Source organism: Podarcis vaucheri (assembly GCF_965113315.1).
Source record: "Podarcis vaucheri genome assembly, chromosome: 8".
Classification (NCBI taxonomy): Eukaryota; Metazoa; Chordata; class Lepidosauria; order Squamata; family Lacertidae; genus Podarcis; species Podarcis vaucheri.
In genome coordinates, this window is record NC_138766.1 from 8,764,404 (window position 1) to 8,784,732 (window position 20,329).

Below are 20,329 nucleotides of genomic sequence, written 5' to 3' on the forward strand. Positions count from 1 at the left end.
TTCAGTCTACACTGCAGACGGTGCAATTCATTTGCTAAATGTAATTTCCATCTCTGCATACTAATCGATTTCCTCACAAACACCTGCTATCTGTTATGATAATAAAGCTGCCATTCTAAATTGAAAAGGGGCCAAATTCAGCTTCCTAAGGAAATGACTTAAGTGTCTTTCAATGCTACTAATGCAGTAATGCTTCTGTAGTGCCAACATTTTTTTCCAGAGCATTTGCATTTTATATCACTTGGTTCTGTTCCATAATTTCTCTGTCTATGCATAGCCCAATGCTGAGGAAAGAATCCAAAGGGGGAAAATCTTAGTTTTCATCTGCAGGCTTTCACTCTAGTACTGACCCGCAGTGTGTGTGCAAATCGGAAACAAGGGCACGTTTCTTGGAGACTGGATACTGACCAGAAAATCAAGATATGCATATCCCCCAACTGCTGTTTTAGATTAGGCATATTGTGCACATTCTCCATGAGGTCTGGGGAATGTGCACAACGGCTGGTTGTTATGCACATTAACCGCTCACATTATTCTCAACATATATGTGTATAGGGCTGTTTTGCAGAAGATAGAGAGACTTGCCGTATTTTTTGCTCTATAAGACTCACTTTTTCCCTCCTAGAAAGTAAGGGGAAATGTGTGTGCGTCTTATGGAGCGAATGCAGGCTGCGCAGCTATCCCAGAAGCCAGAACAGCAAGAGGGATTGCTGCTTTCACTGCACAGCGATCCCTCTTGCTGTTCTGGCTTCTGAGGTTCAGAATATTTTTTTACTTGTTTTCCTCCTCCAAAAACTAGGTGCGTCTTGTGGTCTGGTGCGTCTTATAGTGCGAAAAATATGGTGTTTTGTTGCTGTTTTTGTTGCTTCAGAGGGCAAGATTAGAGCCAATGAATGGAAACTTCAGGAAAGCAGATTTCAGATCAACATTAAGAGGAACTCTCTAACATTAAGAACTTTTCAGTAGTAGAATGGACTGCCTCAGGAGGTGATGTGTAAGCAGAGGCTGGATACTCATCTGTCAAGGCTACTGTAGTTGCATCCTGAACCACAGATCCTGCACTGAGCAAGGGTTTTGACTAGATGATCTCCTTGCTTCCTTCCAACTCTATGGTTCTATTATTTTCCCCAAAGATGCAGCTGATAGAAATTATCAATCAATGTCATTTTGGGAAAAGTTTTGTTAAACTTGTACAGCAGAAACCACGTGAAAGTTTAACCTGTGTTCATAGCTATTGTCTATTTTTCTAGCGAAAGAGGTGCAGGAACGCCTCCCACTTTCTCTTATAACGGCAGTGGCGCTCACCTGTGAGGTGCCAGGACTGAGCTCCACTGAGCTCCAGCTGGAAAAGAAAGCCCTTCAGATTGCACAGTTCTCTGGTTTTCTTTCAGTTTTGTGCTTGGAGTGTGTGGATGGGGTGGAGATGTCCCTCCACGTAACCCGAAATGCTTTTACCGGCACCCTCCTAGAGAGGGATGCTGGGTTCAGCCTTCCAGCATTGAGCCCCATGTTCTACCTGCCAAACGTTGAGGCGGGACAAAGTATCGCAAACCATGCTGCAAAGACCCTGAGCCAATCCAAGTGGGGCTTGAAGTCACCACCAATCAGCTGATCAGTGCTGACTTCAAGCACCGCTGAGACCAATAAGCGATTAGGAGCTCCCGAGTGGAACCAATCCCAGTGGAGATTGCATCTGGCACCAAATCTAAAATACACCAGCCCCACTTTCCAAGGAACAATTTGGAACACCTTTTGAGGCTGTCTGTTGCAGAGGAAGGAAAATGAAGCAGAAAAGCAGGCCTAAACCATGGTTTGCCTGGTGTATGCTTGAAAGCTCATACCAGGGTTTGAGTTCTAATCTGTGGTTGGCAAAACCATGTTCTGTTGTGATGTCTGAATTAAGCTTCTTTCATGGTGCCCATCTGCGTTCCGCTGCAAATTGGCTTATGTAAGATTATCTGCTGGCCTGCCAAGCAAATGAATTTCTTGTTACCTGTTGAATGCGATCCCATTATATTAACTCGCAGAGTGTTTCCCTTCTTTCAGCCTTAGCTGCTCAAGCTTATGCACTTAAGGAAGAGAACGACAGTCTCCGATGGCAACTGGACGCTTATCGAAATGAAGTTGAACTCCTGAAACAAGAGAAAGGGCAGCTCTTTCGAACAGAAGAAAGTTTGACAAAGGACCAGCAGTTGCAGTTCTTGCAGCAAACGTTACAAGGCATGCAGCAGGTATTCCTTTACCAGAGGTTTGAACTGTTTTTAAAATAATCCTCCCAAACTGACGCATGCTGGGGGGGCATACGTGCAATTGAGAGCAGTCACCAGAAAGCCCCTGCCAAATTTGGTGCAGTGCTCTGGAAGAGAACTGATTATTACTTCTGTAACCCAAACAATGGAGAAGCTGGGTGTGCTCATTATTTAAAATTTAACACATAAAATTTCAAAAGAAAAAACCTTTAAAATTATCTTTCTTTTCTTTTCTTTTCTTTTCTTTCAATATGTGTATGTTCCCCTCTGGGGTACAGGGAGTGTGCATTCACAAATTAAGATTTTAAAATGAAGGGGTGTCAAGTGTAATTAAATGCCAGGGCGGTATTTCAAAAGAGGAAATAGACTGGCTGATATTTATCCATCTGTACATGTTATCAGACACGTTTTTTGAAACTACATGAATTCTGCCGTTGGAGCTGTGCAGCAGAAAGCACCAAGTCACTAAAATAAAGGTGCAGAGAAAAGAATTCAAAATTGCTGAAGCATCGGAGAGTGTATTCCTAGTTGTTTGTGAACGTGGAAGTAGTAACCAACAAATGCCCATTGACACTTGTTGTCCTCCCATTCTCTGTGGCAATTTTAAGTACAATGGGTGGCCTAATAGGTGGAGAATTGTGCTTTACTAGGAACAAAATAATGCTTGAGTATGGGGGAAATGAGATATCCCTACAACCAAGTTCCAGCTGGGAAAAATACATTTGTATTCCTCTGCCATTTTAATTCCTCTGCAACTGCTGGGATAAGGATGTTTGTATCTACTTCAGCTGCACATAAGGACTGCACATTATTTCTGCAATTATCTAATCTTTTGGAAAAGCCCTCTATCTGAGGAAGAAGCCTATCAGCGAAAATAAGTGCATTTTTTTCTGTTGAAAAATAAGGTAAATATGGCAAAACTGGCTTATTTGCAAGCTACTGCTCCCAGCTCTTCTTTTCTCTCTCTTTTCTTTTCAAGATTTCTTCCTACATTTAAAGGACTAGGCAATCAAAAATTGTATTATCATTTTTTTCCCTTGGGTATAAAAATGGCAACCCTTGCAATTGATATTGTCTGGAAATGAAAATCCATTTGATTTAAGGGCAGTTCAGGCGTTGCACTTATACTTTTTTGAGATAATTCTCCTCATAGAGCTACGTTACAGTTTAATTTCTCACCCAGTGTGAGATCTCTAACAAACAAATGGAAATAATGTCCTGTATCCATGGGAACAAATGAGATATGCTTTACCTGATCTCATGATGGAACTGAATGAGGAAACTACAGAATTTAGCTCTGAAAAAAGCATTCGAGGCTTATCTGAGCCATTCCTTTGACCTTAAAAACAGGTATTCCATCCAGCTCACATCTAAATTAGGAGCAAATTGTTTTTGGCATCTGTCTCAAGAGACAATAGAGGAATGTGCCTTCGGGGGGGCGGGGTGAAGTCAAACTGTTGGAGAGTCACAGCGCCTGCTGTAGCTGTAGAGACCAATACAGGAGAGGCATGTTTTGTTGCGTCTGGGGCAGGTGAAGGCGTCCAGTTTCACTGGTGCAGAACAAAATTTGCAGCAGAAGGTTCTCATGTCCCATAACCCCTGTGCTTTCACAGGTGGTTATTATTCCTTATTACCCAAATTGTGGTCACAAAGTTCAGGTAAAGTCAAATCGCCACTGCATGAAATTCAGCACCTCCTCTTTGACCCCAGCCTTCTGCCTCCAAAAATCTCTCTCTCAGCCATCCACTGCTTGCCCAGAACTGTACAGTCCCTTTTGGTTGGGTTTGTTTCTGTTTTTCTCCCCGTCTTCTCTTCTCCAGGATATTCTGCTTCCGCTCTAACAGGCTCCTTCCATCTCCTTGTCCCTTCCACGGGCTTTGTCTCTCTTAGGGGTCAACCTGTTGCCCCAAGCTCACAAGAAAACAGAGTACTAATTCCTGCAGTTTTCCGCAAAGTTTTTTTCTGTCCCTACTGCCTTTTCCTCCTTCCCTGCCAACACAGCATGCCTAATCCAGTCCCTTGCCCTTGAATGAGTTTTTCACCTGCGCATGGGAGATTGCATTGCAAACTCAACTGGGTTCTCAAAAAAGAGTCATCTGCACTGCCCAATATGATAAATTTATAGAAAGATGGCCCTTTTGGAAACGAAATGTGGATTATAATATTCTTTACCTCCCTCTAAAGGTAACTTTGCAAAGGTGGGGAGGGGGAGAATATACGGGTTTTTTTTATAAGATTTTATTTTTCCTTTCCCATTTTGCAAAAAGTCTAAATAAGAATAAGAGTGCTTTTAAAAGAATGGCATTAAGGAGAAAATAATAGTGGCTGGGCTCTGTGAATGGATCTGTAAGCTAAATGGATTGTGGGGGTTGTAATGGGATACGGAGATTATTGCCTCCCGGTTTCTGATTCATATCCTGCTCGAGGGAAACAGGATTCAGGAGAGGTGACTCACCTGAATGAGTCCTTCAAGGACTGCTTTAAGAACCTGATGGCAAGCTTTTCATTTAGTGTCCATTCATAATGGCTTTTGAGAGAGTGAGAGAGAGACAATATAAGGTTGCAGTTTCCTATATCTCATATTGCTACTCCAAAAACTGGGAGCAAATCTCAAAATGTAATGTAGAATTTTGTTTTGCTACTGAATAGCTGGTTATATATTATTATTAAACCCAGTTACCATTTCCCTCTCAAATTGGATCATTTCACATGAGGTGTCATCTATAACCTGACAGTTATTAAGATTCTCAGGTTCTGTTGTTCAGGGAAAAAAACCTTAAAACACTAGTGACAAAAAATGGCAACAAATCATTCAGTATGGATTGCAGAATATTTCCAGAATAAATGTTGCTTCAGCAGCACATACACTAAAATTGGAATGATACAGAGAAGATTAGCAGGCTAAATGTCATGCAGGGGAAATGCATTATATTCTAAGCTGCTGTGTTATTCTGTAGTAAGAGATGCACATTTCAAGTCAGAGTTGGCAGATAGGCGTTTCTTGAATTGGGGCAGGAATGAGGCAGCAGTAGCAGAGCAACTTAGGGTGGCGCTGTGGGTTAAACCACAGAGCCTAGGACTTGCCGATCAGAAGGTCGGTGGTTTGAATCCCCGCGACAGGGTGAGCTCCCGTTGTTCAGTCCCAGCTCCTGCCAACCTAGCAGTTCAAAAGCACGTCAAAGTGCAAGTAGATAAATAGGTACCACTCCGGCGGGAAGGTAAACGGCGTTTCTGTGCGCTGCTCTGGTTCACCAGAAGCAGCTTAGTCCTGCTGGCCACATGACCCGGAAGCTGTCTGCGGACAAACGCTGGCTACCTCGGCCAATAAAGCGAGATGAGCGCCGCAACCCCAGAGTCGGTCACGACTGGACCTAATGGTCAGGGGTCCCTTTACCTTTACCTAGCAGAGCAACTTACTGTCATGATGTTTACTGGACTCATATGTGAGCCCTGGATTTAAATCAGGTGAATGGAGTCCATAGGGGTGGGGTGAATTGAGATAACGCAGGATAAGACAGATTGGCAATAAGGTATATTATTATTACTTATTCAATCTGCATACCGGTCTTCATCCTAAAATCACAGGGTGGCCCACAACATAAAAAATACAAGTTGAGAACACAAAATACATCATAAAAATAGGAACAAAAATAAACCAATAACCCCCTCCCAGAAACACATTTAAAAGGCTATATATTGAGGATGAGGCAGTTCTCTTGCCCATAGATACTCATGACTTTTTTTATCAATGCACAGTCAAGTTGTGACCTCACTTATTTTGTATATGCTAATAATTTCATACAGTGGTTCTAGGACTGCTGGTGGTTCACGGTTCATTAAAGGTCCTTGAAACTGCTGAGAATATTGGGGGAGAAAAATTCTGTGGCATGTCCACTTTAAGTATTCATATTTATTTTTAATTATATTTATACTGCTTCTAAGTGGACTCCGGAGGCTCTCACAAGATTTCAGATGCCCCCCCCCGAGATTTTGTAAGAACCTCCCAAAGCAAAGTAAGCAACCCTAGCACTTAAAAGCTCTCTGCCTTGCTTAGGGCAGGGGTGGGGGGGGGGTAAGAACCATTCAGTGTGCCTTCTCTGAAATAAAAGAAACAATACTGTTAAAAATTATGGCATCTAGCACTGCCATTACAATTACTAGAACAGGCAGAAAAAATTATTAAGTCCACTGAAACACTTGAAATTTTTCAGTTGGTTCATCGGGGGGGGGGGGAGTTTGGGAACCACAGACGTATTTGATATACGGCGCTGTGGGTTAAACCACAGAGCCTAGGGCTTGCCAATCAGAAGGACAGTGGTTTGAATCCCCACGGCTGGGTGAGCTCCCGTTGCCCGGTCCCTGCTCCTGCCAACCTAGCAGTTCGAAAGCACGCCAAAGTGCAAGTAGATAAATAGGTACCACTCCGGCGGGAAGGTAAACGGCGTTTCCGTGTGCTGCTCTGGTTTGCCAGAAGCGGCTTAGTGTGCTGGCTGCATGACCAGGAAGCTGTACGCCAACTCCCTCGGCCAATAAACCGAGATGAGCGCCGCAAACCCGGAGTCGGTTATGACTGGACCTAATGGTCAGGAGTCCCTTTACCTTTACCTTTACATGCTACACAATATGGGGACGCGGGTGGCACTGTGGTCTAAAACATTGGGCTTGCCAATCAGAAGGTCGGCGGTTCAAATCCCCGTGACGGGGTGAGCTCCCATTGCTTGGCCCAGCTCCTGCCAACCTAGCAGTTCAAAAGCACGTCAAAGTGCAAGTAGATAAATAGGTACCGCTCCAGCGGGAAGGTAAACGGCGTTTCTGTGCGCTGCTCTGGTTGTGCCAGAAGCGACTTAGTCATGCTGGCCACATGACCCGTAAAAACTGTTTGCGGACAAACATCGGCTCCCTCGGCCAGTAAAGCAAGATGAGTGCTGCAACCCTAGAGTCGTTCCCGACTGGACTTAACTGTCAGGGGTCCTTTACCTTTACCTTTTACATACCACACAACAGACCACAAAATCTCAGAATCCTGTGTTTAATATATATTAGCGAGAGGGTGCCCTTGTGTCTTTCATTGAGGCTGGTCTGAAAGGGACACTGCAGATGGCGGGGAGAGAAACGTTGGTTTGTATTTAAAGGTACGCATTTGCCTAGTTCTGAGAAGCTGCAAACCACAATATGCCACCAGTTCAATGAAATATTCTTGAGAATGGCAAGGCCTGCTATCAAATCAGTAGGGTATGCAAGAGTAATTCAAATGTACCTGGTCCAGTACACCCCAAAGCCCCAGATTACTCTTATTCGGTTGTAGCTTCCTATATAAGTGGATTGTGTTTGCTCATTATGCGTACCAATTATCAGATGAACTTACACATTCTCGTGTTTAGAGGGGATAAGACATTGTGGCAGAGTGCTACTAGCAACAATTCACACAATCCTGCATTGGCCTTTGGAATTTGTGTATGCTTGGGAGCATTGCATGGGTGTTAGCATTCTGGGCCATGCTGACAATATTCATTGCAGAGGCTTGAGCAACCCAGCTTTTGTCTATAGTGCTTTCTATATTTAATGCTTCAAAAACACTCAAGATTGGTTTTGAGATGGTGATGTTTCTGTGTTGTATTTATGAGATCTGAGACATGGGATGATGGTTGCAGGAAGATAATGAGCACAGGGTTTCAAGAAATCAGCTAAAGATAATTTTATAATTTCTAAGTGCTATTGTCACCTTTTTGAATTACTCTGTAAACAACAGCAGAGACTTGGGGGGGGGGTGTTTTCTATTCATCTTAGAATCCCATTGCAAGAGCTTTAGCTCTAACAAGGCTCATTCAATCTACCCATCCTGTGGCAGCATCCAGGATCTACAGCTTACAGCCCCCGGCCTTGATTTGCTTCGCTTCTTTCCGCCCTTTTCCTCCCCCCATCTGCACTTCATTTGAGCGTTGGCGAGAGCATTAGTATTGCAGCACCCCCTAATCAGCTGCTCATTCACCAAAGGCTAAGTTCCAGTGAAATCGTTGGGGATTACTTCCCAGTAAACCAGCGTAGGATAATTTAAGTAACTTGAGAATTGTCCGTCTTTGACCAAATACTTCACCATACATTAAAATCAAAAACATTAAGAAGCTTCATGGTTCCATATTCTGTGAACAGCCCTGAGAACTGCAGGTATAGGGTGGTATCTAAATTCTAATGATGATGATGATGATGATAGTTGAAGGCAGTGGATTTTGCTTTCACTTCCTTATTTGTAACAATTGTCCACTCATTAATAGCTTTGAAGCTGACCTTTCCAAAGGCTTATCTAAAGGAAGTGGTGTTGGGGGGGGGTGAGTGTTTGGACCCTGGGCTCTCACTTGTGGGTGTCTCAAAGCTCCGTCCTCTCCCCAATGCTTTTCAACATCTATATGATACTGCTGGGAGAGATCATCAGGTGGGTTGGGCTGGGTGCCAGTGGCGTAGCGTGGGGGGTGCAGGGGGGGCGGCCGCACCAGGCGCAACATCTGAGGGGGGGCGCTAATCTAGTGGAAGAGACTCGAGTGCTAAAATCCACAGGTTAGGGGGCGCAAATTACTTGCCTTGACCCGGGTGCTGACAACCCACGCTACGCCACTGCTGGGTGCCCACCAGTATGTGGATGATACTCAGCTCTACCCAATGCTATTTTTCTAGAAAAAGAGGTGCCAGAGCTCACCATTATTCTCCTAGAATGGCAATGGTGCCCACCTGAGAGGTGCTGGAGCTGAGCTCCGGTGAGCTCCGACTGAAAAAAGCTCAAGTTCTACCTTTCTTTAAAATTGGAACCAGTGAAGGTCCTGTGTGAGTGCCTGGAGGTGGTTGGAGGATGAATGGCGGCTAAAAGATTGAGGTTGAATCCCAACAAGACAGAAGTATTGTTTTGGGGGGACAGGGGGCCAGTGGGTGTGGGGTACTCCCTAGTCCTGAATTGAGTAACTGTGCCCCTGAAGGACCAGGTGTGCAGCCTTGAGGTCATTTTGGACTCATAGCCGTCCATGGATGCACAGGTCAACCTGTGTCCAGGGCAGCTGTCTACAAGATCCATCTGGTACTCTGGTTAAGGCCCTACTTGCCTGTGCACTGTATCACCAGTGTAGTACATACACTGGTTATCTCCTGCTTGGGCTATTGCAATGCGCTCTACGTGGGGCTACCTTTGAAGGTCACTCGGAAACCACAACTAATCCAGAATGCCGCTGCCAGACTGGTGACTGGGAGCAGCCACTGGGACCACATAGCACCTGTCCTAAAAGGTCTTCTTTGGCTCCCAGTATATTTCCAAGAACAATTCAAAGTGCTTGATGTTGACCTTTAAAACCCAAAATGGACTCAGCCCTGTATGCCTGAAGGAGCATCTCCACCCCCATTGTTCAGCCCGGACACTGAGGTCCAGCTCTGAAAGCCTTCTAGTGGTTCCGTCACTGCAGGAAGAGAGGAGAGGGCCTTCTCGGTAGTGGCACCCACCCTGTGGAACACCCTCCATCTTGGTCTCACTAATGTGGACCAAAAGAAAGCAGAGCAAGACATTTTGCACCAGCTTGGCTGCAGGAATTGCTGGAAGAACGCAGTACAGGGCACCATCCAACCGTCTTAGGGCTCCACTCCAGATTTGTGTAGGGTTTACTCCTCAGCTTTTTACTTCTCCTGAAGATATCCCACAAGGCACTGGAGGTTTATGATTAGAATTTTCCTTCTCCTGCATGGGCTACATTCCCAGGTTGAGAAGCCCCATCTTCTTGGCCATTGCATCTGCTATTGGTCTCATCCGCTCAAATTGCTGACGCCTGTCTTCACATGCAGGGAAAGTCTCTAAGTCATTGAGGGTTTGAGACCCATTGGCTACCCTCACCTGGTTTAGATGGCCATTCCCAAGGTGTGGCTGCTATCGCATGCTGACAGCTTCTAGGAGCCACAGGTGAGAGGTGAGTGGAGGGACCAAAAGTGGATAAACTACCCCAGATGGAGCATGGGTCCCTTGCCAGAGGTACCACCCCTTCTGCTAACACCCCATACACCCCATATCTACATGGGTCTTTGCAATACACACAAGTTGGCTGCTTCATCCATGTTCAAATGGCACAAGCAGCACCATCAAGGTGGAGCTCTGGCTGGCAGGGCAGCCCAATAACTCCTGGGTTCCCAAGATCCCCGTGGCCTTGAGATGCCCAACCTTTCTCCAAATCTGGTCCTACCATCCTCAGTGTGTATTTCTCTATGCCTGTGACTACATTCACTGGTACACCCTGGCACCCTCCACTTTGCCATCACTGCCCAGGCACATACTGCCCCCCTCGTTAGAATACCATTGTGGGCTGAGGAATGTGTTTTCAGGGAAACCACGTGATAAAAGTCTGCCTTCATCCTGTTATGTGGTTCCATACTGGACTAGTCAATATGACGCCCTTTTTAGAAAGCTTAAGAGTTCCCATCATCAGTAATCCAATCTTTGGATAATTCCCAGCAGCAGTTTCCTTTTTTGCAGGCTTTGTTCTCAATAGCAGCTCGGGAAGAAAAGCCATATTTGCCTTCTTGGCAACTCGGCATTGATAATAAATATAATAATAATAATAACAATTTATTTATACCCCGCCCTTCCCGGTTTAAAAACAGGGCTCCGGGTGGCTAACAGCAAATATAAAACATTGATTAAAATGCGACTTAAAAACAGCATAAAACAGCATGGAATACAACATAAAATGCAGCATCAATATCAATAAAATTCAAAAATTCAGGGGACATTTTCTGGGGGAGGGGGAACCCCAGACAGTAGACATCAAATGATCACCAGGGCTAACTGGCCAAGTTGGTCCTACTAGGGCCAGCAAGGAGACCAGGGAAGAATTCAAATGTGGGGTCCCAGAAAGCGTTTCTTCATAGAAGAGGAAAGGGGGAAAGGGAATAGAGGATCAGGCTAATTTAAATTGAAGGCCAGGCGGAATAGCTCTGTCTTACAGGCCCTGTGGAAGGAGATCAAGTCCTGCAGGGCCCTGGTCTCATGAGACAGAGCATTCTACCAGGTTGGAGCCGTCACTGAAAAAGCCCTGGCCCTGGAGGAGGATAGTCTGGCTTCCTTAGGGCCTGGGACCTTCAAGCTATTATTATTCATGGACCTTAGGGTCCTCTGTGGGACATACCAGGGGAGGCGGTCCCAAATGTTGCATTTCAGATGCAATTGATGCATTTCAGATTATGGCTTTGGACAGAATGATGTGGCTGTGGCCCAGTGACTAATTATATTAAAGGACTGCATTAGTAAATTATTTAGGGGCTGAAGTGTTTACCTCGGTATTATTAAAACCAGAGTGTCTACAAATAAGGCTTTGGCTCAGATGGATGTGACAGCTTCTCTGCAGATGGCATATCCAACCAAGAGTTTGTGTTCTAATGTGTGGTTAAGCTATTTGTTACATTAAGAGAAGTGCCTTTCTCTGCTGAGTGGCAGAAAATGCAGACAGAGATAATTTACGTCTTGTTCAGCTTAGACACAACAGTCACAGCAATAAAAACAGAAAATGAACAGTGTTGCTTGCATGAGACTCTGCAATCGTGAATATTTATTCACAGGCTCAGGCATCAGTAATCAGAAACATCTTTTTTATTTTTCCCGTGCAGCAATTGTTGAAAATCCAGGAAGAATTAAACAATAAAAAGTCAGAACTTGAGCAAGCAAAGGAAGAGCACACGCAAACCCAGACGATACTGCAAATTCTCCAAGACCAGGTGAGTGTGAGCTCTCTTAGCGGACTTGGGTTCATTGTGCCTCGGTACTGAAAACCTGGCCCAGTAGCACTTGAAATTAGTGCAACACAGATTTCATTGTCTCTCTCTTGTTAATCACATACGATCCATGTCCTTACAGTTGTTTGCATATGTAACTGGTTTTAAAGGAGCACACAGTAGAGTTGAAGAAGACAGCGTCGAAGCATAATGGAGCCCTGCCTCTGTGGCAGCGGGAGATCTTTAATCTCATCCCTTGTAGCACATTTTCCTCCGCACAGATACCAGCAATGCCTGAGTGTTTTTCTATCTGAAGACAAATGGATTTGGGGAAAGCTAAATATGCCGGAAAAGCAAACGTATTTCAAATAAAACAGCCATTTCTTTGAAGACCAGTAGCGGGTAAAATGAGTTTAGCATCTCCTGTCTCATTCATGCAGATGCATGCGTGCAGGAGAGTGAATCATGATGACAGCAAAAGATCCCCAGTGTTTCTCTACACTTCCCCAACAGTGGCAGGAAGCAAGCCTCTTATAAACTTAAGGATTCTGTTGGAGACAGTGTTCTTTGATGCTGTATGATGCTGAAAAGCATGCTCCAGGGTGAGATAGTTAGAATCATAGAATCATAGAGTTGGAAGAGACCACAAGGGCCATCAAGTCCAACCCCCTGGCAAGCAGGAAACACCATCAGAGCACTTCTGACATATGGTTGTCAAGCCTCTGCTTGAAGACCTCCAAAGAAGGAGACTCCACTACACGCCTTGGCAGCAAATTCCACTGTCAAACAGCTCTTACTGTCAGGAAGTTCTTCCTAATGTTTAGGTGGAATCTTCTTTCTTGTAGTTTGGATCCATTGCTCCGTGTCCGCTTCTCTGGAGCAGCAGAAAACAACCTTTCTCCCTTCTCTATGTGACATCCTTTTATATATTTGAACATGGCTATCATATCACCCCTTAACCTCCTCTTCTCCAGGCTAAACATGCCCAGCTCCCTTAGCCGTTCCTCATAAGGCATCGTTTCCAGGCCTCTGACCAGTTAAGTCTGTAGTAAGGGGATAACCTAATGATTCTGGAATAAAGTATTGAACACAGTTACGTACAGTGGTACCTCGGGTTATAGACTCTTCAGGTTACAGACTCCGCTAACCCAGAAATAGTACCTCAGGTTAAGAACTTTGCTTCAGGATGAGAACAGAAATTGCGTGGCGGCGGCAGTGGGAGGCCCCATTAGCTAAAGTGGTACCTCAGGTTAAGAACAGTATCAGGTTAAGAACGGACTTCCAGAACGAATTAAGTTCTTAACCTGAGGTACCACTGTACTATGTTCATGTGCTATATTGGTGTTGGAAGTTTAGAAATGCTTATACAGTGGTGCCTCACAAGACGAAATTATTTCGTTCCGCGAGTTTTTTCGTCTTGTGGTTTTTTTCGTCTTGCGAAACACGGTGTCGGAAAAGTTTTGGAAAAGCTTCAAAAATCACCAAAGTCTTCAAAAACCTCAAAAAAGGCTACCACACCGCGTGCTATGAGTTGCTCCTTGAAGTCAAGTCGCAACTGTATTATCGGTGTTAAGAAAAAGGAAACAAACTTGCAAGACGTTTCCATCTTGCGAAGCAAGCCCATAGGGAAAATCGTCTTGCGAAGCAACTCAAAAAACCAAAAACCCTTTCGTCTAGCGAGTTTTCCGTCTTGCGAGTCATTCGTCTTGCGAGGTACCACTGTATTGTCAAGATTGCCATTGTCCATATTCTTTTCTCTCTCCAAGACGGTCAGACTAGCCAGGGAAGGGATAGCCTGCCATGTGTATAAATGTGTCTGCCCCACCCTAAATCTGGGTGACAGGTATTTTAAAAAATAAAAACAAAATGTGCCTCCTTCAGGCAACTTTCACTAGTCTGGCCCACTTCCATTATCTGAGCCATGCCGGAAGAAAAATGTGTGTGGTGACAAGAGTCCAGGAAGGTACATTGTGGAAGAGAAAAGGTTCAGCGCATTCCATTGTCAATAATGGATCCCACCCACTGCTTTAGGGTAGGGACCAAATATGGCTGCCTGGTTCACAAAGACTCAACAGAAACCCCTCATTTTATGCTGGGAAGAGGTAGTCATTTGCCAAAGGTGTTTTGGCTAGCAATGAAAGGCAGCTGCGTCTTTGCCAGTTTGGTGCCAGAACTCAGGCTACTGATTACTTTCAGCATTTCAGAAGCCAAACAACGTTTACCTGGCAACCATGTCCCTTGCATGGAAGGCCCTCTATTTCCCAGCGTAAAATCCAACTCAAGTTTGTCCTGTCACCTTTCAAGCCCTTTGCTGCACACCTTAAACTTTTAGATGACACACTCTGTGATGCACAAGAAAGGTCCCACAATCAAAAATATTGTAATTTAATATCATCATCAATCTTTATTACAGTCCAGAGACCCAACAAATCGTTACAAAACAATGCACAATTCATACAGCCTACCTCCGGGTTAAACAAGCATTTTTGTTCAAAAGATAGGGATCATTGGTTCTTGCAACCACCGATAAAAACTTTGCAATTCTAATGTTCTATCATTTGTCTGGTCTTCCAATAGGAACCTGACATAGTGAGCCTCTGATTTTCCCGGGAAAGGTACCAGCAAGGGTAATATCCGTTCAGCCCTGGCTTGCTCGTATTTCGCACAGTGCAGCAAAATATGTTTTATGGAATCGATGTCTTGAGCACATGAGCAAAGTCTTTTCCTTTCCTTTCCTGAGATATTCCTTTCCTGAGATTTTCATGTTTTGTGTTCCAACCCCAGGGGGAAACACATGCCCATGTCCCTCCCCAGAGGAGAGGATGGCAACCCCTAAACATTCTTCTCCTGGCTTGTTAATCTGAGATCAATGTAAGTTGTTCGTTGCAGGTGTTGAAGTCTTAAGTGGGTCAACACAAATCTTGCCTGTTACAGGCACTGAACAACATAACAAGAGCTCTGCAAGGTGTGTTGCCTATTTCCAAAGCTTGAGGAAAGAGACGACAGATTTTTTAAGACAGCAAGGAAAGCCAGAAACTGCACTTCCTTTAGGCAACCTCATTGCCTCACCATATAGCTGTGGTTTCAGGCAAGTTGTAATTGGTCAACTGAGAAATTGCCTGCATAGAAAAGGGCTGGGAATTAAACATTATGTCATTGTAGTTGGAGCCATTTTAACTGAAGCTGATAAAGCTTTGTAATTTTGGAATCTAATTGAAGTTAATTCATTCTTGATTATCGAGAGATTAAGCAGCTGCCTGAATTAAACAAGGGACCATGTTTGATAACTTGCCTTAATGACGCAGCCGAGAACTTTCACACGTGCTCTCAGCAAGGCTTAGTGGACTCTTGCAAAGATGCCGTTCCTAATACTGAAATCTGAGCATCTGCAGCAATGAACCTTCTATACTATCTAATATTCCACAGATTTAGGCAGGGGCATTCTTGCACATATTTAACTACAGGATATGCAATATTTTTTAATTGCTGTCCATTTATTCTCCTTGTTAAGGATCTCAATTGTTTTGTAATCTGTTGGTTAAAACCACATTCATTATACAATCCATTTGTTAGGATAAACAGTCTGGGGGTAAGTATTGATCCAGCACTGAAGTGCATTTTCTTTTCTTTGGTTAATATGCCAGCTGGGACCTTTTTTGGATGGAGACAGCTTGGCCAGTTGTCTAGACTACTGCATCGTATTGTACATGGGGCCACCTATATAAATGGTCCAGAAACTGACATTGGTCCAGAACAGGGATTCAAGATTATTAACGTATTTTTCACTCTATAAGACGCACCAGACCACAAGGCTCACCTAGTTTTTGGAGGAGGAAAACAAGAAAAAAAATATTCCGAATCTCAGAAGCCAGAACAGCAAGAGGGATCACTGCGCAGTGAAAGCAGCAATCCCTCTTGCTGTTCTGGCTTCTGGGATAGCTGCGTAGACTGCATTCACCCCATAAGACGCACAAACATTTCCCCTAACTTTTTAGGAGGGAAAAAGTGAGTCTTATGGAGCAAAAAATACGGTAGCTGGAATGGGTGTTTTGACCATATGCCACTTGTGCTTTTTACCAGCACTGGCTCCCAGTCGATTACTGGACTGCCACCTAATTTAAGCCGCTGAAAAACCTTAAAGCCCTAAACAGCTTGAGACCAGGTTAGCTGAAAGGGCATGTTCTCCCATGTATACTTACCCAGACTTAATACTGTTGCTTGAGGGCCTGCAGAGGCAATCCTAATAGCCCCAAGATGGGCTGGAGATTTTTAGTATGCAGACCTAGTGAAGCTGGTGGCTGGGAAACATTTCTTCACCTCCGCATCCAGCACCAGTTTCCAGACTTCCTGAAACTGACCACTTGAGGACTGAGCAGGAGCTGCTAGCCCATCAGGTCACAAGGTTGGCCTCCAGGAGAACTCTAACAGGATTTACCAGCTTATCTGGTAAGCTAATACAGTGGTGCCTCACAAGACGGAAAACTCGCTAGACGAAAGAGTTTTCCGTTTTGGAGGTGCTTCGCAAAACAAATTTCCTATGGGCTTGCTTTGCAAGACGACAATGTCTTGCGAGTTCCTGCAAGGTTTTTTTCCTCCTCCCCCCCTTTTCTAAGCCGCTAAGCCACTTATCAGCTGATCCGATCAGCAGATAAGCCGCTAAAGGCGCTAATCCGCTAATCCGTCAATGGGCTTGCTTCGCAAGACGAAAAAACCGCTAGACGAAGAGAATCACAGAACGGATTCATTTCGTCTTGCGAGGCACCACTGTATACTGGTAGGAGGGCCCAGCAGCAGCTAGGGAGGCTGACCACCTAGATATTCTGCAGGATGGATTAGCAGCACTGGCAGAGGAAGAGGAGTGCGGGGGGAGCGCACCGCCCCCAGCAGCCCGATCCCAGTGGGGCGCCATCGCAGCTGCCCCCCCATCCACGCTGGGTGCCATGCCCCCGGGACGCATGCCAGCCCCGCCCCGCCACTGACTAGAAGTGGGTCTTCAGCCAACAAGAGAGAAAAGCAATATACAAAATCACAAAATCTTCCTCATCCATGATCATTGGCCGTGCTAGCAGGAGCTGCTGGAGTCCAGCAGTACAGTGGTACCTCGGTTTACAGATGCTTCAGGGTACAGAAGCTTCAGGTTACAGACTCTGCTAACCCAGAAATAGTACCTCGGGTTAAGAACTTTGCTTCAGGATGAGAACAGAAATCATGCTCCGGCGGTGCGGCAACAGCGGGATGCCCCATTAGCTAAAGTGGGTTAAGAACAGATTCAGGTTAAGAACAGGCCTCCAGAACGAATTAAGTACTTAACCCGAGGTACCACTGTATCTGGAAGGCTACAACATCCCCATCCCTGCCCTTTTGCCTTCCCTGAATGGCAACCCTGCTTCCATGGTGTGGTGTGGTGTTTTCTTTTATACAGTGGTACCTCGGGTTAAGAACTTAATTCGTTCTGGAGGTCCTTTCTTAACCTGAAACTGTTCTCAACCTGAGGTACCACTTTAGCTAATGGGGCCCCTGCTGCCGCTGCACGATTTCTGTTCTCATCCTGAAGCAAAGTTCTTAACCCGAGGTACTATTTCTGGGTTAGCAGAGTCTGTAACCTGAAGCGTCTGTAACCCGAAGTACCACTGTATCACCATCGTATTATGGTGCTACTGACAGAATTGCTTTGGCTGTCCATTCTCTACCAGACTATTTTCAAGGTGCTGTTATTGGTGTACAAAGCCCTACATGGCCCATGACCATGCTAATATCTATAAGATGGGTTGATTTCCCTCTCTCGCTTTCTCTCTCAACGTCTTGTAGTCACACGGAATCTGAGAGATCATTCTGTTTGCAACCGTTTGGGAACTAAATGAGCTGCTCTTTCTTCCTGCAGATGTTCCCCTGAGAAGGAAGCCTATCGTAGCATGTCAGCCTTTTGAACCAGCCAAAATATATTGCTCAAAAGTAATCATTAGCTAACTGCAATTTAGCAAGCAGCAACTTGCAACCACAGCAAAGTTTCAAATTAACAGCAAGAGGAATGGAAAATGCAATCATTTATTACTCATAAAAGCCAATTTTACATACTTTTTATGCCCTGAGACTGCTTTCTAATCTTATTATTTAAAAAATAATGATCCTGTCTCAGAATTTGCTTCCTTTTATTGTTTTTATTTTCAGCTAACCTATTAGCTTCAAACTAGTTCCAGCAAAAGCTGAAACTATATGTTCCATCTGTTTTGCTCATTGGGAGCTGTATAAAAAGCAGTGCTCCAAATAAATCAACGATAAGTATGTGAAATACTCCAGTAAAAAATTTTTTTTATTATTTTTTTTGTCTTCACAGTTAAAAAAAAACACCAAGGAGTTTGCAGAAACTAATGGTCGTGACGAATCTCAGGCAAATGTAGGTACAACTTTGTATTTCTTTGTCAAGATCCCATGCTTACTATTTGCACTCTGAAATAAAAGTAACTGCATTGAGTTAATGGCTAGGGAAACACCTGCCTTTCCTTGGAATCATAGGTTCACTTCCAAGCATGCTTATTTCAAGACAAATGAACTGAATTTCCCAATCTGCCTTTTGGAATTAACACGTCTCTGGTAAGAAATGGCTGTCCTGCTTTGTAGCATTCATCACAACAAAGCTTTCTTGTTTTTCACTACTGAAAAATGTATGGGACCTAGAAGAATTGTGAAGAATGAAAAAAACCAACCTGCAGCTTTCAACATTGAGTTTTCAGAATCCTAGGGTCCCCTCTTTAATTCTCACCCCCCCCAAGCAGCTTTCTAGACCTCATAGTAGCAGTGAAGTTTCAGGGCCTAGTTACATTTTAATTATTCTGGTAAAGGTAAAGGTAAAGGGACCCCTGACCATTAGGTCCAGTCCTGGCCGACTCTGGGGTTGCGGCGCTCATCTTGCTTTACTGGCCGAGGGAGCCTACATTTGTCTGCAGACATCATCCGGGTCATGTGGCCAGCAGGACTAAGCCGCTTTTGGCAAACCAGAGCAGCACACAGAAACACAGTTTATCTTCCTGCCGGAGTGGTACCTATTTATCTACTAGCACTTTGACGTGCTTTCGAACCGCTAGGTTGGCAGGATGAGGGACCGAGCAACAGGAACTCACCCCATTGCGGGGATTTGAACCGCTGACCTTCTGATCGGCAAGTCCTAGGCTCTGTGGTTTAACCCACATTCTTTCACAACTTTCTCAGGGCAGTTTACAATAATGCAGTAAAAACAATAATATAGTAATGAAATACAGGCAAGAACACTTACAAATCTAAAGCAACAAATGGCAGAGCAGAAAATGGCTTGTGGAAGCCATTGGGAGCAGAGATGTGCTGGGATGTCTTCCCCTTCTCCATTCCAAATCCCTCTCCCCAAATCTGCCTTTCCCAGGAAAAGGATTGATTTTGCAACATGCAGTCCTACCCTTAAAATTGGTTTTCTAAAGACCCTGAGCTGAGTTGCTTGCCATCCATACCTGATTTTCTGCGCAGGGGGATTCCTGCTTCCCGTTTCTTCCTTCAGCTGCTCCCCATGTGACAAGGACTGAGGAAAGCAAGAGTGAAGACGAGTGGGACTCTCTTCCAGGAGACTCTGTCTGGGCTTGTCAGCAAGTCACAGATGAACATGATAGCTCTGCAGTAGCACCCATAGTCCCTGAGGAAGACAGAAAATCTGGTCATCTCAAACCCTTCATCCTCCGCTTGTAGGGATGATGATGATGATGATGATGATTTATTTATACCCCGCCCATCTGGCTGGGTTTCCCCAGCCACTCTGGGCAGCTCCCAACAGAATATTAAAAACAGAATCAAACATGAAAAACTTCCCTAAACAGGGCTGCCTTCAGATGTCTTCTAAAAGTCAGATAGTTGTTTATTTCCTTGACATCTGATGGGAGGGCGTTCCACAGGGAGGGCGCCACTACCGAGAAGGCCCTCTGCCTGGTTCCCTGTAACCTCACTTCTTGCAGTGAGGGAACCCCCAGAAGGCCCTCGGAGCTGGACCTCAGTGTCTGGGCTGAATGATGGGAGTGGAGACACTCCTTCAGGTCTTCCTTCATCTAGGAGCTGGGAAGAAGAGGGCGGTGGGTCTGGGGCACAATCTCTCTCCTGCTTAGCTTCACAGCATTTTCTGCCTTTGCACTCTAAAGAGAAAGTGCTTTGTTGCAGATTTAGAAGTGGTTCCAGAGAACTATAACTGAGAAATAGGGGACATAGGCTCCAATAATAATATTAATAATAAATAATGCTGAAGGTTTCATTTGCTACAGTAATGAGCATCATTGATGGATGAGAGCCCTGTAAAGAGCATTTCAAGATTAATACTTCTTCTAAAATGGTGGTTA

At 44.7% G+C, this 20,329-nt stretch overlaps 1 protein-coding gene across 7 annotated transcripts in view; it reads left to right on the top strand.

Moving 5' to 3' along the window:
- The window catches only part of ENOX1 (ecto-NOX disulfide-thiol exchanger 1), a 297,090-nt gene that overhangs the window by 266,479 nt on the left and 10,282 nt on the right, over positions 1-20,329 (top strand). For all 7 annotated transcript variants that reach the window (XM_082234433.1, XM_082234427.1, XM_082234431.1 and 4 more), the window contains 3 exons: positions 2,047-2,231; positions 11,877-11,984; positions 18,316-18,375. In XM_082234433.1, the coding sequence (XP_082090559.1) occupies positions 2,047-2,231; positions 11,877-11,984; positions 18,316-18,375 (353 nt within the window). The remainder of the gene's footprint in view (positions 1-2,046; positions 2,232-11,876; positions 11,985-18,315; positions 18,376-20,329) is intronic.